The sequence below is a fragment of the Sapajus apella genome, unplaced genomic scaffold (assembly GCF_009761245.1).
Source record: "Sapajus apella isolate SASKATOON/1434 unplaced genomic scaffold, GSC_monkey_1.0 scaffold11, whole genome shotgun sequence".
Lineage (NCBI taxonomy): Eukaryota > Metazoa > Chordata > Mammalia > Primates > Cebidae > Sapajus > Sapajus apella.
Window position 1 is genome coordinate 8,779,432 of NW_022436951.1, and position 16,702 is coordinate 8,796,133.

Consider the following 16,702-nt stretch of genomic DNA (forward strand, 5'->3'; position numbering starts at 1 on the left):
GTGGATATTTAATTATCTAGCTATCTTTAGAAGTCTTTGGTTTAATGAGTGCTGTCATAAATAAGTAGCCAAGGTATTTTAGAGCCTTGCTAGGCAGTCTTGGGGCTCTATACAGAGTTTGGTAAGTTTTCAGATTATTTAATCATCAACAGGGCTTCAGTATCTTCCCATCCTCCACAGCAAAGTAGAGAGCTATAGAGGAAATGTAGTCTTTGAGGTGCACACGAAATAATGAAGGACCTATGGAACTTGCAAATATGCCAAAAATGCTACAGATACAACCACTGGTGTAACCAATTGCAACCATACAGAAATATTCTTATTGATGAGGTTGTATGTGTACTTTTTCAAGTGTGAGTCTTGGTAGGTAAGAAATCTTTTTTTTTTTTTCTATTACCCAGGCTGGAGTGCAGTGATGTGACCTTGGCTCACTGCAACCTCCTCCTCTCAGGTTCAAGCACTTCTCCTGCACTTTTCCTCCTAAGTAGCTGGGATTACAGATGTGCTCCACCACGCCCAGATAATTTTTGTGTTTTTAGTAAAGACTAGGTTTCAGTAAGTGAGAAGTCTTACATTTTATGTGCTATTTGTGGCTTTACCACTTGCAAACCATAAGTGGTCAGTTCTAATTACTAATGTAAACTTTCTTCTTATTAGTAGACAGGGGTTAATCATTACTCTCCTAACCATTAATAGTTCACATAGTCGTTGGCAAAATCAAATAAGATGAAGCATGCGGAAGTAATTGATACGCCAAAACACACTAAGCATGAAATGTGGATTTATTATTATGTAGAACCTCACTGGGACTCACATATATGAAAAACTGATTAATCTTGTGTTTATTCTACACTAATCAGTATAATAGTTTATAGCAATAATTTAAGCATACCCTTAAAAAGACCCTGTATAGAAGATACACCTGAAAGTGAGTTATAAGCCAGGAGATCAGGAGGAGCCAACCCAAAGATTGGTTCCTTACCTATGATAAACACCTGAGCCTCTCCCCCATCCTGTGGAACACAGGCTGTACAGGGGATTGAGGCCCTGAGTTTTGTAGTAAATGAAGGTTGCCAGGTAGAAGTTGCTAGGAGATTGTTCAGTGAAAATACTGCATAAACTACATGATGTCAGCAGGTCGTTGTAGTTTTTCTGCCAAGCCCCGTGCCACTGGACTGTGTATGTTAACGGTGGAGGGTGTCCAGGTTCTTGGAGTCTTAAATGAAGAGTTGGACAAAACACACAGGCAAAGCAAGGAAGGAATGAAGAGTTTTACTGAAAATAAAAGTACACTCCCCAGTGTGGGAGCAGGATTGAGCATACGGACTCAAAGTCCCTGTTACAGAATTTTGGGAAGTTTTAATTACTCCTTAGAGGATAACCAATACCCCATTGGCTACTTGGGGTATACCCTATCTAAATGGAGAGGATGAAGTAAAGGTACAAAGTCATTTATGGGATATGCCCTATGGAGAGGATATTTCCTGTTATAGCCGACGTATGAATGGGCCTTATTTCCCTGCCTCTAGACCCTATTTTCCCGCCTCATCTTCCACCTGAGAGATGTGATCTCTGTAAATCTTCATGGGAGGCAGAGGGATCAATGGTAGGAAGGCAGATATAATGTCCAGCCCACCACTGGACTCTCTCCCCATCATTATGCCTGTATTAAAATCCCGTATCTCATTGCTGGCCTTGGGTTTCTTCTGCCTCTTGAACCTGGTGCCTCCCCTATCGAGGTTAATAGAGGTTTGGCACATCTGTGGTTTCCACCTAACATCTTTCTGTCACATTTGGTGTAATTGTTGGCTGTTGCTCACGGCTTTGGCTTCTGTTTAGGCCCCTCTCCCTGATCTCTCTTTCTCTCTGATACATTTTAAATTTATTTTTTAATTGACAAAAATTGTATTTATTTTTGGTGTACAACATGTTTTGAAATATGTGTACATTGTGGAATGGCTAAATCAGGCTAATTAACACATACAGTACCTTGCATGCTTATTTTTTTGTGATGAGACTACTTAAAAATCTATTCTCTCAGCAGTTTTCAACATTCAATACAGTATACTTTTATTAACAACAGTCACTATATTGCACAACAGATATCCTGAACTTATCCCTCCTATCTAAACTGAAATTTTGAATCCTTTGACAAACCTCTCCCCAGCCCCTGATCTCTGCTTCTGTTTTACTTTTTTAGATTCCACATAAGTGAGATCATGTGGGATTTGTCTTCCTGTGCCTGGCTTATTTCACTTACACCTTCCAAGTTCATCCATGTTGTCACAAATGGCAGTGTTTTCTTCTCTTTTAAGGCTGAATGGTATTTATATATATCTTATATTTTCTCTATCCAGTCATCAGTCCATGGGCACTTGGACTGATTCTGTATCTTGCTACTGTGAATAATACTGCAATGAACATGGCAGATATCTCTTTAACATACTGATTGTATATCCTTAAGATACATATCCTGTGGGGTTGTGGGATCATATGGTAGTTCTATTTTTAAGTTTTTGAGAAACCTCCATGCTGTTTTCCACAATGGCTACTAATTTACATGTCGACCAACAGTGCACAATTGTTCCCTTTTCTCCATAACCTCTCCAAATCTTATCTTTCATCTTTTTGATAGTAGCCATTTTAACAGGTATGAGACAATATCATATTGTAGTTTTAATTTGCATTTCCTTGATGATAAGTAATGTTGAATTTACATATATATATATATATATATGTATATATATATATATATATATATGTATATATATATATATGGAGAGAGAGAGAGAGAGAGAAAGAGAGAGAAATACCTATTAGGGTCCTTTGCCCATTTTTCAATTGGATTATTTGTTTTCTTGCTATTCAACACAATTTATTGAAAAGGCTATTTTTCCTTCAGTTGATTGCTTTTTTACCTTTGTCAAAAATCAGCTGGGCATGTCTAGGTGGGTCACTTTTGGGGTTCCCTGTCTGTGTCATTAATCTGTGTGACTATCCCTGCACCTATATCTCACTGTCTTGGCTATTATAGCTATATAGTAAACTTTAATATGAGGTAAAGTGATTCCTTCCACTTTCTTTTTCTTTATTTTTTTTTTCAGAATTGCTCTAGCTAAATCTGAGGCCTGGAACTTTTTAAATAAATTTGATATAAATTTTAGAATGAGCTTTCTTGCATCTACAACAGGCTTGCTGAGATTTTGATAGGAATTGCAATAAAGCTACACATTCATAGCTTGGGAGAATAGATGATGTCTTTATTACGGTGAATCTTCAAAGCCATTAATACAGTATGTTTCTCTATTTACTTAGGTCTTTGACTTCTTCAAGCAGCATTTTATAATTTTTAGGATACAGATCCTGTATAGTTTTGTTAATTTATACCTAAGTATTTCACTTTTTGTAACAATTATAAGTGGTAATACTATTGGTAATTGTAAATGGTAATGTTAAATTAATGAGTATTCTCTAAGAGACCTCTCCCAAAACATAACAAAGAAGTGTAAGGTTAAAAACAGACCAGAAAGATATCTGATCATAGTTGATGCTTTATGTGATAATATGCCTTCCTGCCTGAAGGAGCTGGAACTGAGGCACCCTCCCAGTGAGGCTGGTGACCAATTGCAACTCCAAGTTTTACCTAGGAATCTTTCTTATATTCTTTGACTCAATATCTGAGCTAAGTGACCTTGAGCTAGTTCTTCAGTTCTCTGAAATTTAATTTCCCTTATTATAAAATAAAAATGATAATGTCTTCTTTACAAATAATACTGAGTACACGTAATTAAAAGAGACAACATATGTAAAAGTTTATGTGCCATAAAAGTATGGCACATAATAAATGATCAAGAAATGTTTCCTTTTTTTTCTCTCCTCCCTTACTTTCCTCCCTCCCCCCTCCCTTTTTATTTCCTCTTCTCTTCTTCCCTTCCCCTTATTCTTGATTCATGCCACCTGGCCAGTTTAGTATGATGGGTGAGCATGTTTGCTCCCATCTAGGGAGGGCTGTTAGTCTAGCAGCAGCTTGGCTGGTTGAATTGGAGGCTGACTCCTTCATTTCCAGATTGTCCCCCAGAATTCCTCCACCATATATCATTCTGCTGGATGATGTAATGATGAAGATTATTAAATAATGAAGTTAATTTCTTCCATCTAAATTCTTTATGCTGAGCAGTTCAGTGAATTTTAACACACGATGAGCTCCTGTGTGTGTTTTCACAAAAGGAAGCTGGTCTGTGATAGTTACTTGTGATGAAGAGACCTGAAAATGCCTCTAAAAAGTAACTGAAGCCCCTCTAGCCTTGTATGATTTGGTTGTGGGTCTCAGCAAAATGCAAAATGGTAGAGACGCAAGCTCATAATTTGCTGCAAAGACTGTCCTGGAGTTCTTGGGCCAAGCCCAGAGCAAGGCTGAGATGAGACTGAGCCAGTGGAAGTTAGTCATCCTCCTGGTGGAATCCATCCTATATCAGGGATGGCTTTATGTGGAGGCCCCAAAGAAATGAGGCAAGGGAAAATAATTTCTCCTTTAGAAACTCGAATTAAACTGGAGCCCCTCAAGAGCTGATTATCTTTCTTCTCCCCATTCAACAAGTGTTTATCCAGATAATTTGGAGTGATCCCTCCTCTCCTAGCCCCAATATTAGCCAGGTGGATGCCACAGTGCTGGCTTGGGCCTCCGAAGCCCTTGAAGCTTCAAGCTGGTGCATCTGCTATAGCATCCTACTTGTCAGGTGACCAATTCTTCTAACTGGTCAGCAGCTCGAACAGAGTATGTCATCCTCTGTCCTTCACCCATAGGTGTCAAACCAAGATAAAAATCAAGGACTAGAAAACATCCTGTGCAACCCTAGCCTTGAAGGATATCTCATGAGAAGAAAAAACTTTTGTTGAAAATCTGCTTATTTTGCATTCAAAATAAAAACGCTTCTTTGATATTGCATTGGCTTAGGATGCAGAGAGACACAGAGATAGACCTTCACATTGCTTTTGGTTATTATTAATATATTTTCATTTTTCTCCAGGGGCTGCTTGTTCCAGTGATAATTTCTGTCCTAGAGTTTTACCCTTCAGATTCTTCTGGTGGAAGTCATTAGAGTGGTAGTGTTTAAGGCAGATTAATCAAGAAGAGTCAGTTGGCCTCTGCCACATGACTGCCAAATATCTGATGCACCCACTCTGAACTCATCTCACTTGGACACCTCTGGAGATGAATGTCTAGTGCAATGGTCCCTGACCACAGTGAGCTCACCCATGTTAATCTCTTCCTCTCCTTTCTCCAGCAAGGATTGAAAATAGTTCACCATGCAGAGAAGACACTGTCTAGCTTCTGCAAGTGGCAGAAGAGTATCAATCCCAAGAGTGACCTCAACCCTGTTCATCATGATGTGGCTGTCCTTCTCACCAGGTACACCAAAGACTACATGGAACTCAGGGGCAGTAAAGCAGGGAGGGCTGGCAGGTGAAAGGCTTACCAGGTATTCAAACCCATGACATTCTCATTATTCTTTGCTGCTCTCATAAAGACAGTGTCTTTGATCTAGACAACTCCTGACTTCCATATCAGTAGAGGAAACAGCATAACAAACCTGCTAATACTACAAAGCTCTCCTTGTTAATAAACTGCATCTGCTGGCAAAATACAGCCACCTTTCCCATCTCACTGATGATTTTCTTTTTAAAACTGGTTTCTTCATGTAGCCCCATAAACAATCAGAAAGCTTGTTTGGAGAGCTTCATTAAAGACTCCTGTTACTTTTTACCAGTGGGATTTCCAATCCTTTGCTATTTTATTTTTCTCCAATTTAGAAACATGAAATATCTTTACAGAAATCAGTCTACCTTTTATCTGTTTGATGTTGAGGATAGGATATGGGGAGCAGGTCCCCGTTGAGTAGGCAGACTGGTTTGGTTACACTTTTCTCCCTTTTACTCCCATGAAAATATCATTTTGTTCTAATCACAAATAGAGCATATAGTGCTAATAAGAACCATCAAACCTTCCAGGACTCATAGGTGTAAAAATCCGTTGAACTTTCTTGATCAACTCTTGCTCTTTGAAGGGTTTGCTTTCGTACTGATTCAATAAATATTTATTGAGCACCTGCTATATACTAGGCACCATTTTAATCTAGATGAAAGAAGGACTTATATTAGATGGGGTAAAGTAAATTCTTCTTGGGCTTCCTGTGCAGATTTGTCCAGAAATCCAGGGATGTATAGTAGAGGAGGCCTCTTGGCCCTGCCCTCCAACCACAGAGAACCTCAAGCACTGAAAGACCCTGGGTGTGCACTGTCCCTGTGGAGGACAGGCTGCCTGTGAACATTTTGGCCCTGTGATCTGTCCCTGTGATAAGATCATCTCAAAGCATAGGATGCCTACAAGGAAGGATAATCAGTCCCCACCCTATCCAAATGTCTACCTTGCTCTGATCCAAAACTCCAGTCATCAGAATCATTCTTTAGAGTGTGAGTGTTAAAACACTGGTTAAATGCAAGAGTATCACATGGGAAGTTTTTGATATAAACCTGTAACAGTAGGTTCATTAGGATCTAAGACACCTTGAGTTATCAGTAACTCCCCTGGGAAATAGTGTAGGTGTGGAATTTAAGCACAGGGGCTTTGGGGAGCTAGCAGACAGCCTGGAGACACCAAGGACCTGGTCAAGAGGCCAGGTAAAGGCTTCAGTTAGACAGAAACTTCTACAGGGGAGACCCCCGGAGTCAGGAAATGGCACTGGCCACTAAGTTGTGTCTCAGAAAGTCTTTCCCTCCCCTGAGAGCAGAATCAGATGCTCCTGTCATTCTCACCTGAAGAAATGAGTGAGTTAATAATAGCTTACATGTGTGAAGTGTTTGATATGGTCCAGGCTCTGTGCTATGTCTATTAGAACAGCCCTTGTTTCATTTACTTCCCACAAGAACACTAGTAGTTGGCTGCTATTAATCATTCATATTTTACATATAGGGAAACTGGGCCTTGGTTATGTCTCTTGCCCAAAATCTCATTGCTGTTAACAGGTACAATTGGGACTTAAGTCTACATAGTTTGACCCCAACAGCCATACCCTTAGCTATCACCTAATATGAATACAAAGGATATGCTCTCCTTTTTTTCCATACTGTAATCACTTTCCTTCCTTAGAACAGCAGTCTGTTTGCATGAAAGCATGTTGAACCTCAACAGCTTCTAGACGGTGGAGAATGTTTCAAGTTCTATAGCTATATTTCCCACCCTTAGCACTATTGACATTTGGGGCTGATGATTCTTTGTTGTTGGGGGTGTCTTGTGCATTGAAAGATATTTAGCAGCAAAACTGGCCTCTACCCATGAGATGTCAGTAGCACTCTCCTCCAAGCTCTGACAGCTGGAACTGTCTCCAGACATTGCCAAATGTCCCCTAGAAGGGGTTGAAAAGCAAAATCACCCACCCTCATTGAAAACTACTTGTCTGAAAAACTAGATAGGATCACACAGGGAAGGAGGTATGGGGGTGAGTTTTGCTTCTGAGGGACTATCCTGAGATCCACATTAGCAGAGTTCGCTACAGAACTGCATTCGGTAGAAGGTAGATTTAGCATGGAACACACCCCATGTGGGTTCCACATGTGCAGCTAGTGGCTGCATGCCAAGGCATATTTTCTGTTACATAACGGCCCCAGTGCATGGTGGAAGTAGAACTTAAGCTGCTTGCCTGTAAGCATCATGTTCCTATAATTCTTTTGTTAGCTCCTTTTTTCTTTAGTGCTAGACACTTCATAGCACTCTATAATCAGTATTTAATGTGCTTGACCTCCTGCCATATCAAAATGAGAAAGTCAGGGGATCAGAAGTGAGCCCCATTCATCATTTTCCAGCAGCTTCATACAGAGCTGGACTTTTTGAATGAAGTAATAACGAGTGCATCCTGCAGCAGGAGTAAAAAAGTGTTTGACTGATTCTCTTACAGACCCAGAAATTACATAAATGATTGGACTGTATAATCTAGCTCTCCAGTACTGAACCCCCAGTAACTGCTGCTGCTAGTGAGAGTGTGGATTTGGGTTTGTGGTGCATGTGCTGAGACGGGGCTGCTCTCTCCTGTCCTATAGCCCCAGCCATTGCCACCTAGAGAACTGAAGATTCACATGGGTTCTAGAAGTCTGGATCTTTTCCATGGCCCAATGAATGACAAAAGCAGGAGACCATTTGTTGCTAGAAAGGTACCCACACAAACCCCATTAGCTGCTGGTGTTCAATTAACTAGAGCTCAGAAAATTGTGGGCATTTCTGCTAGTCACTGTTGGCAAAGAGCTCTTTTTGTACTAAAGAAAACCAAGTGACTAATTAATGACTCTTTCAAAACTCTTGTCCATGATTGAAATAATCTCCACCAGTTTATGGGAGCAGGTTTTTCTATTTAAAATCTATCATTAGTATTTTCTGAGATTCTAAGTGTATGTGCACACACAGGCATGCATTCTCTCGTGTGTGCAATATTATTAGTGGAATGGGGCTGGATAGACAATTATTAGATCTCTGGATAGGTTGATGTACCAACTGTCTTTTTCATGAATGGGAAAAAGAAGCTCCTAGATGAGTTTCAAACACGGACCTCAGAGAGACTAAAAAGAAGTTTTATATTTGAAAAACCAGTCACTGCTGATTGTTCCTTCCTTGTTTACAAGTTCAAATTAACTTCACTTTTCAATAAAATCTTTTGTTCTCCAAATCATGTAATTTGACCTCCTGAGATCTAGAGCAAAAAAAGCTCAAAATAACACAATTGCTACATTTTCCCACATTCTGTGTTGGTGAAATTCGGTAATCAAAAGGTGCAATTAGAATCATCTTAGTGAATTCAAAATTGCTGCCTACATTCATGTAGACTTTAAAAAATTGCCAAGCATGCTTTATAGGCCACATATTGAAAGTGAGTTTATACCCAGATTTTTTTCCAGGAGGTTTTTCCAGATGTTCCTTTGGGTGCCTGAGCTTCTCTATTATCTGCTTTCAGAAAGGACATCTGTGCTGGTTCCAATCGCCCCTGCGAGACCCTGGGTCTGTCTCACCTTTCAGGAATGTGCCAGCCTCACCGTAGCTGTAACATCAATGAAGATTCGGGACTCCCCCTGGCTTTCACAATAGCCCATGAGCTAGGACACAGGTAAAGGGCCAACCATAGGGAGGTCCGCTCACCGTGTTTTTGTGTCAATATCAGCAGAGAGAATAGAACGCACCTCAAATTGGAGGTCAGGAGACTCAGATTGCACTGTGGCCTGCGACTCTCGCTCCTTAACCTCTGCTTTCATCTGTAAAGTGGGGATAGTAACACACCTCATGGGCTCCAAAGTCTGCACTGCCCAGACCACATACACCCACACACATCACAGAGCCCAAGAGGCCACTCCAATTCTCTGGATTAGAATGGAGGAAGGACAGAGATAAGCTGGAACTCAGTTGTTTAATTGAGGAATAACCCTTGGTTAGTTCTTATGAAATAATCACGTTAATATCACTAAAAAGCCACAAAACTTAATATTTTTGCACCCTTACTTTGTGCCATTGTGCTTTTTATTGCATCATTGAATCTGCTCAACAACACTTTGAAGTAGAACTGTTAGTCCCATTTTACTTATGTGTATTAAAGGATGACATGGAATAAATAAGAAATCGAAAACTGCTGTAAACTTGGAAAGACTATAATATGAGCACCAGTTAACTGGATGTCCAAGTTGTTCACAAAAATGTGTAAATTCGATTAGGTGAATTCCTTGAAGTCAGGTTTCAGAATGCTTGAGTGAAGGTATAATAAGATTCTGAATTCACGAGATATCAGAGATTTCCAGGGAGAATAGGTCTTAGCTTATTTGTAACTTTATTTGCCATTATATTTGCTAACCACAAATAAGAGAGCATCATACTAATGGGAAACTGGGTGGGGAGCCACATGAACAGTAATATCCCCTGCCTGTCATGTATCCACCAGCCTGGAACTCCTCCCTCTGAAGAAGGAAAAATGCTGGGGAATTCTTAGTGCACAACTAGAAAAGAGTCAGGATTGGATAAAACACTGGAGACTGAATTATTCCAGACCCGACCTCTCCAGTTTCAGCTTGCTCACCATTTTCCTTATATAACATTTGGACTTTCCAAAACAATTTTACCTGCATTATAAAGTCAGAGCATTACCTTGAGAATTGGAGAAAGAGAATTCTTGTTCTGACTTTTCTATAGATGAATATTATGATCTTAGATAATTCCCTTCACCACTCTTTACCTGTTTCCTCATCTATAAAATTAGTAGGTTGAACTAGCCAATATCTAAGGTGATTATTTGGATTTTCACCAAAAAACGCCTTGGTGATAAATGTGATATATTTCAGTATGCTTAGTTGTCAAAAATTCAGAGATAGAGAAGCTAAGTGACTTGCTTTAATTAAATAATAATTAAAGATGAAGGAGAGCTGGCCATCTTGATAAGACTAAGCCATAGTTGTTGGCATATCAATAATAAAACCTGGCAAAATGTAGGTTATGCTATAGGCAAACAGACAGGAGTCTCCAATTCTGATATGTGGAAGGACATGGTCCCTGTAGCCTTCAATCAAGACATTGTTGTCAACAGCACCTCCTGGCCAGACAATGCTAGGTGATTGTAACTGGGTCAAACTGAGAAGTTATCACTCGAGCCATCCCAGCAATGGTATACTCAAACCAAAAAGAAGTGGAAAAGACTTTTCTTGATAAAAGACATTCTCAAATCCTCACTTTTTGTGTTCCAAGGAAAGGTTTTTTATATCCTCAAGTTCAACCTGATCTTGTAACAAGAAATATGTTAAGCATGCCCTTCAAAAGCAATGTTGCCCAATTTTTGAGGCAATCATTGACTTGACTGACTCTCTGGGCATGGACACATCACTTTTGTAAGGAAGGCCACCTAAGTAAACAAAGCTAAGAGCAAGTATGATCCCCCTTTCAGATTTCAAAATTTCTCTAATAAAGTTGAGAACCCCATAGTAACATTACTTGGGCACAATTTCCCTGAACACCTAAAAATAAATAGTTGCAGATGTTTAGTAGTTGTTGGATGTGGTGGATTACTTAATAGACTAGAACTAGGTCACTACCTGAATCAATTTGATATTACAGTAAGGTTAAACTAAACATTTATTCAGAACTATCTGATGCATTGTGAAAATAAAACTGCTATAAGGTTTCATTATCTATGCTTTTGTTGTTATTGTTCTGTTTCAAATTATGCAGAAGAAAAGCAATGAGGATCTAGCATCTAAAAAAACTCTTTAAATATCAAGTTTCTAGGTAAAAGAATTAAAGAACACTTAAGACAGAACTGGAGAACAGTCTTTGAGTTCATTCAGAAAGCCATTATTCTCAGCAGACTAACACAGGAACAAAAAACTAAATACCTCATGTTCTCACTCAGAAGTGGGAGTTGAACAATGAGAACACATGGACACAGGGAGGAAAACATCATACACCGGGGCCTGTCAGGGGGTGGGGGGCAAGGGGAGGGATAGTATTAAGACAAATACCTAATGTATGCAGGGCTTAAAACCTAGATGATGGGTTGATAGGTGCAGCAAACCACCATGGCACATGTATACCTATGTAACAAACCTACCCATTCAGCACATGTATCCCAGAACTTAAAGTACAATAAAATAAAATAAATAAAAATAAATAAATAATTGTATATAGCTTAAAAACAAAAAAGTCAACCCTGAGACAAGGATTTGAGAGCAATTAGTTTGTTTGGAAGGTAAAGGAAACATCAGTAGGGAATTACTGTAGTAAAACATAACAGGGAAAGTAGAGACAATAAATAGTTCATTATTTCAGCTTCCACTCTGAGCAACTGAACCTTAATCCCGTGGACCAACTCCAATAAATGAGTTGGAGTTGGTAAGAACTGGGCTGTTTTATACGCCAACATCCTTAAGTTGTTGGTTAAAGGCTATTCCCAAAGGTTGTTATTAATAGTTCCCTGATACTCTCAGCAGAGCAGTCTAACTTGGCTCTGAAGAAACCCCAGGTAAAGAGGTGCATGTACTAGCAGCTGAAAGTCAACTGGAGGCGAGTCTATGAACAGGTGCAGCAACTGCTACCAATAGCTTACTCAGGGGCATTAAATGCCACCCCTTGAAAAGATTTTAAGTCACGGAAGATGGAATATACATACTTTTCCATATTCCTTCTACTAAGTATGATTAAAAACGCTGAACACTATATCAAAAACAAACATAGGAAGACTGAAAGATGGAAAGAAGGAAGACAGGCTGAGGACCACAGAACCTGAAGAGTGACATGATGGTGAATTCCCTGGCTTTTCTTTTCTCTCATATATGCCAGACTTGGAAATGTTGATGGCAGCAACCTGGAAACACACACACACACACACACACACACGCAATCACCCACATAAGCCTGTTCTCTCTATCCAAAGGAGGAGCAGGAAAGGGACAGTCTAACAAGACCAAATTTTAGACAGTAGCTCTTTTATTCCAGGTGAACAGCACAGGGAAAAAAAAAAAAAAAACGGTGAAACTGTGGCTTTATACTAGCAAAGTCTGAGTGGGAAGCCTAGACTTGTACCTGTGTGAAGCTATACCAAAGCACCAAACACCACTACTTGGGCAGTGTCAAAAAGACCAAGTAGGAACTAAGACCTTGATTCCTATAGGCCAGTAATGAGGGCTCCCCTAGCCCTACCCCTGTAGTGTCAGGACAGATAATATGGGAGCAAGAGATTTCATTCGTGTCCAACAGTAGCAAGGAGCTATCCCTTTCACAACGCAGGTATCTATAGAGGCTATGTGAAAAACCTTAACTTCTACTTCTGCGTGGCAGTAATGGCCCACTCCCCTCTCCTCCAGAGTAGTGTCAGAAAAGCCAGCTAAAACCGATGATTTAAATAAGATCCATGACATAATATTAAAGCCTCCAAGTTTCAATGTAAATTACTCATTAACTAAAACCAGGAATATCTCAAACTGAATGAAAAAAAAAAAGAAGAATGTCAAGAGATGTCAGTACCCAGATGACAGAGATGTTAGAATTAGCTGAAAAATATTTCAAAGTGGCCATAGTGAAAAATCTTCAATGAGCAATTACCAACAACCTTTAAACAAATAAAAAATAATAAGTGTCACCTAAGAAATAAAAGATATAAAGAAACATCAAACATGTAGAACTGAAAAATGCAATAATGTAAATAAAAAGCTCAGTGAGTAGCAGGGCTCAACAGTAGAATGGATGGGACAGAGGAAAGAATTAATGACCTAAAACATAGAACAATAGAAATTATGCAATCTGGATAAACAAAGAGACAGAGACTAAAAGAAATTGAACAGAACTTCAGAGACCCATGAGAATATAACAAAAGGTCTTACGTCCATGTTGTTAGCACCTCAGAAAGAGAGGAAAAAGACAATGGCATTGAAAAAGTGCTCAAAGAACAAATGGTTGAAAATTCTCCAAGTTGATAAGACTTAAACCTACATATTTATGAAACTGAGAGAAACTCAACCAAGTTAACCCCAAGGAAAATCCATGCCCATGCCTATCATAATTGAACTTCTGAAATATAAAGAGAAAGGAAAATCTTGAAAGCAACAGGACAGAAATGATACCTCATCTATAGGAGGGAAACTATTTGAGTGACAGTGGATTTCTCATCAGAAACAATGGAGGCTCAAAGAGGTGGTACAATATTTTTCAATCTAAAAAAAAAAAAAGATTCTGTCAATAACGCAGAATCATAAACCGAATAAAGTAGCAGAGAAGGGAACATTTTTAATTCATTTTATGAAGCTAGTAATTCATTTTATGAAGGTAAAACATTTGACAAAATTTGACACCCACTCATCATAAAAAAACACTCAGAAATTGAAATTTCTTCAACTTGATTAAGAACATCTACAAAAAATTTATAACTAATATTGTACTTAGTGCTGAAACATTGAATATGTTTACCCTAAGATCAAAAACAAGACAATGACATCCATTCTCACCACTTCTTATTCAACATAGTACTAAAAGTTTTAGCCGGTGCAGTAAGACAAGGAAAGGAAATAAAAAGCACACATATGGGAAAGGAAGAAACAAAACTATTTCTATTTGCAAGTAACATTGTATATGTTGGGGACCCCATATACAATGAGAGAACTGATCTTTGACAAAGTTGACAGAAATATACAATTGGGAAAGGACACCATATTTAATAAATGGTGCTGGCAAAATTGGATATTCATATGTAGAAGAATGAAGCTGGACCTCTATCTCTCACCAAATACAAAACAAACTCAAGATTGATCAAAGACTTAAATGTAAGTCCTGAAACTGCAAAAATCCTAGAAGAAAACCTGGGAGAAACCCTTTTAGACATTGGCCCAGGCAAAGAATTTAAGACTAAGACCTCAAAGGCAAATGCAACAAAACAAAAAATAGCCAAATGGGACTTAATTAAACAAAAAAGCTTCTGTGCAGCAAAAGAAATAATCAGTGGAGTGAACAGACAGCCTACAGAGTAGAGAAAATATTTGTAAACTATACATTTGACAAAGGACTAATATCCAGAATCTATTAGGAATTCAAACAATTGAACAAGAAAAAAAACAAGTACCACCATTAAAAAGTAGGAATAGAATATGAACAGACATTTCTCAAAAGAATACACAAAAGTGGCCAATAAACATATAAAAAAATCCTCAACATCACTGATCATCAGAGAAATGCAAATTAAAACCACATGGAGGTACTTTCTCACACCAATCAGAATGGCTATTATTAAAAAATCAAAAAATGACAGATATCAGTGAGGATGTGGACAAAAGATAATGCTTATACACCATTGTGGTTGGAGCTATAAATTAGCACAAACTCTATGGAAAACAGAATGGAGATTTCTCAAGAACTAAAACTAGAGCTGTCATTCAACCTAGCAATCCCACTACTGGTTATATACCCAAAGGAAGAGAAATTACTGTGTAAAAAAGATACCTGCACTCATATGTTTATTGCAGCACTATTCACAATAGCAAAGTCATGAAATCAACCAGCAGATGATTGGATACTGAAAATGTGGTATACATACACCATGGAATACTACACAGCCATGAAAAAAGATTGAAAACATGTCTTGTGCAGCAACATTGATGGAGTTGGAGGCCATTATTCTAAGTGAAATAACGTAGAAAATCAAATACCTCGTATTCCCACTTACAAGTGGGAGCTGAACAACGAGCATGCATAGACATACAGAAGGAAATTGTAGACACTGGGGACACCAAAAGCTGGGGAAGGTAGGAGGAGAGTGAGTTAAAAAGTTACCTATTGGGTGCAGTGTTCACGTTTGGGTGATAGGTACACTAAGCCCTAACCTCAGCCTTATGCAATGTACCTGTGTAAAAAATCTGCACATGTACCCCCCCGAATCTATAAAAATCAAGAATAGAAAAAAAATGTTAAGTTGCCACTCAGGTTTTTCTTTCTTAAGTTGTATAATTATAATTAGCTGTGGACCAAACTGAGAAACATTGGGCAGATCAGTGAAATAGCCTGGGACAGCCCATAAGGAGAAAAATGTAAATCAGTATCCCAAGAAGACACTCATCATAGTTTAATAATAAAGATATCACATTGTTTTTTGCAAACTTGTTTGTTTCATCACTGATTGTATATAATGCAAAAGGGAAAGTAACTTGTACTACAACCCAAGTGAATAATTTTACTTTTATTTTGAGAGAAAACTTAAAAATCCATTTGTGACAGTCCTAGATTATATGGCTTGCTATATTGAAATATCCACAGCTAAGAGGATCATTATTCATGCAGGTTTTTAGAAACTTGTTTGCAGTTTAGAATTTTAACTATTGAACAGTTAAACTTGTAGAGTACTTCATGAGCAGGGTAGGGCTGGATTTGCAACAGGCTAGGGAAAGCCTGCTCAGAAGGAAGTTTTCATTGAATCCATTGAATCATATTCCTTGTGGGTGAGTGGTAAGAGCTTTGTACATTAATTCTCTGACTCCTTTGTGAGTTTTGTATTCATGTTGAATGTGATTAGAAGTTGGATATGAGCTTTCCGGTCAGAGGAGTTAAATTTCACTACAAAGAGTAAAAGGTCATACAGATTTAGAAATTTAAGCCAATGTCTCCAGGTTTAAATGTCCAGTGTCTCAAAGTCCATCCCAGTGGAGAGAGTTCTGGGAATCCTCAGAAAGCATCTTTGGGTGATCTTGAGAACGTAGCTTATAAACAAGGCTTCTGAGCTGGCTTCTTCCCCAGGAACCCCCGTGCCATGTTGGATGGTTAAGCTCTTTAAGACCCTTCAAGGCTGCTTCACTGGGTCAGCCCTAGCAGTGGAAGGTCGGGGGACAAACCAAGTGACACTTGGACAAGAGCACTGTGTTAGGAGCACAAAGATCTGTGTCTAAAACTTAGTTACCACTAACAAGCTATATGACTTTTGACAAATCTCCAAGTCCAAACTTTTTCATATGGAAAAGGAAAATAAGCTAGATCATGATTTAAAAAAAAAAAACAATTTTTTAAAAATTGTATCATTTACGAAGCCCTTATTATCTGCCAGGTACCTTGTTAAGTAGTTTTCAATTTCAGATCTCATTATAGCACTAGGATGACTACCCCATCTTCTAGGAAAGGAGAATGAGGCAAGTTTTGATAATTTATAGGTCA

The 16,702-nt window shown here is 38.7% G+C and overlaps 1 protein-coding gene across 2 annotated transcripts in view; it reads left to right on the forward strand.

The window, feature by feature from the left end:
* The window catches only part of ADAMTS12 (ADAM metallopeptidase with thrombospondin type 1 motif 12), a 362,056-nt gene that overhangs the window by 228,692 nt on the left and 116,662 nt on the right, over positions 1 to 16,702 (forward strand). For both annotated transcript variants that reach the window (XM_032279004.1, XM_032279007.1), the window contains exons 6-7: positions 5,286 to 5,410; positions 9,000 to 9,149. In XM_032279004.1, the coding sequence (XP_032134895.1) occupies positions 5,286 to 5,410; positions 9,000 to 9,149 (275 nt within the window). The remainder of the gene's footprint in view (positions 1 to 5,285; positions 5,411 to 8,999; positions 9,150 to 16,702) is intronic.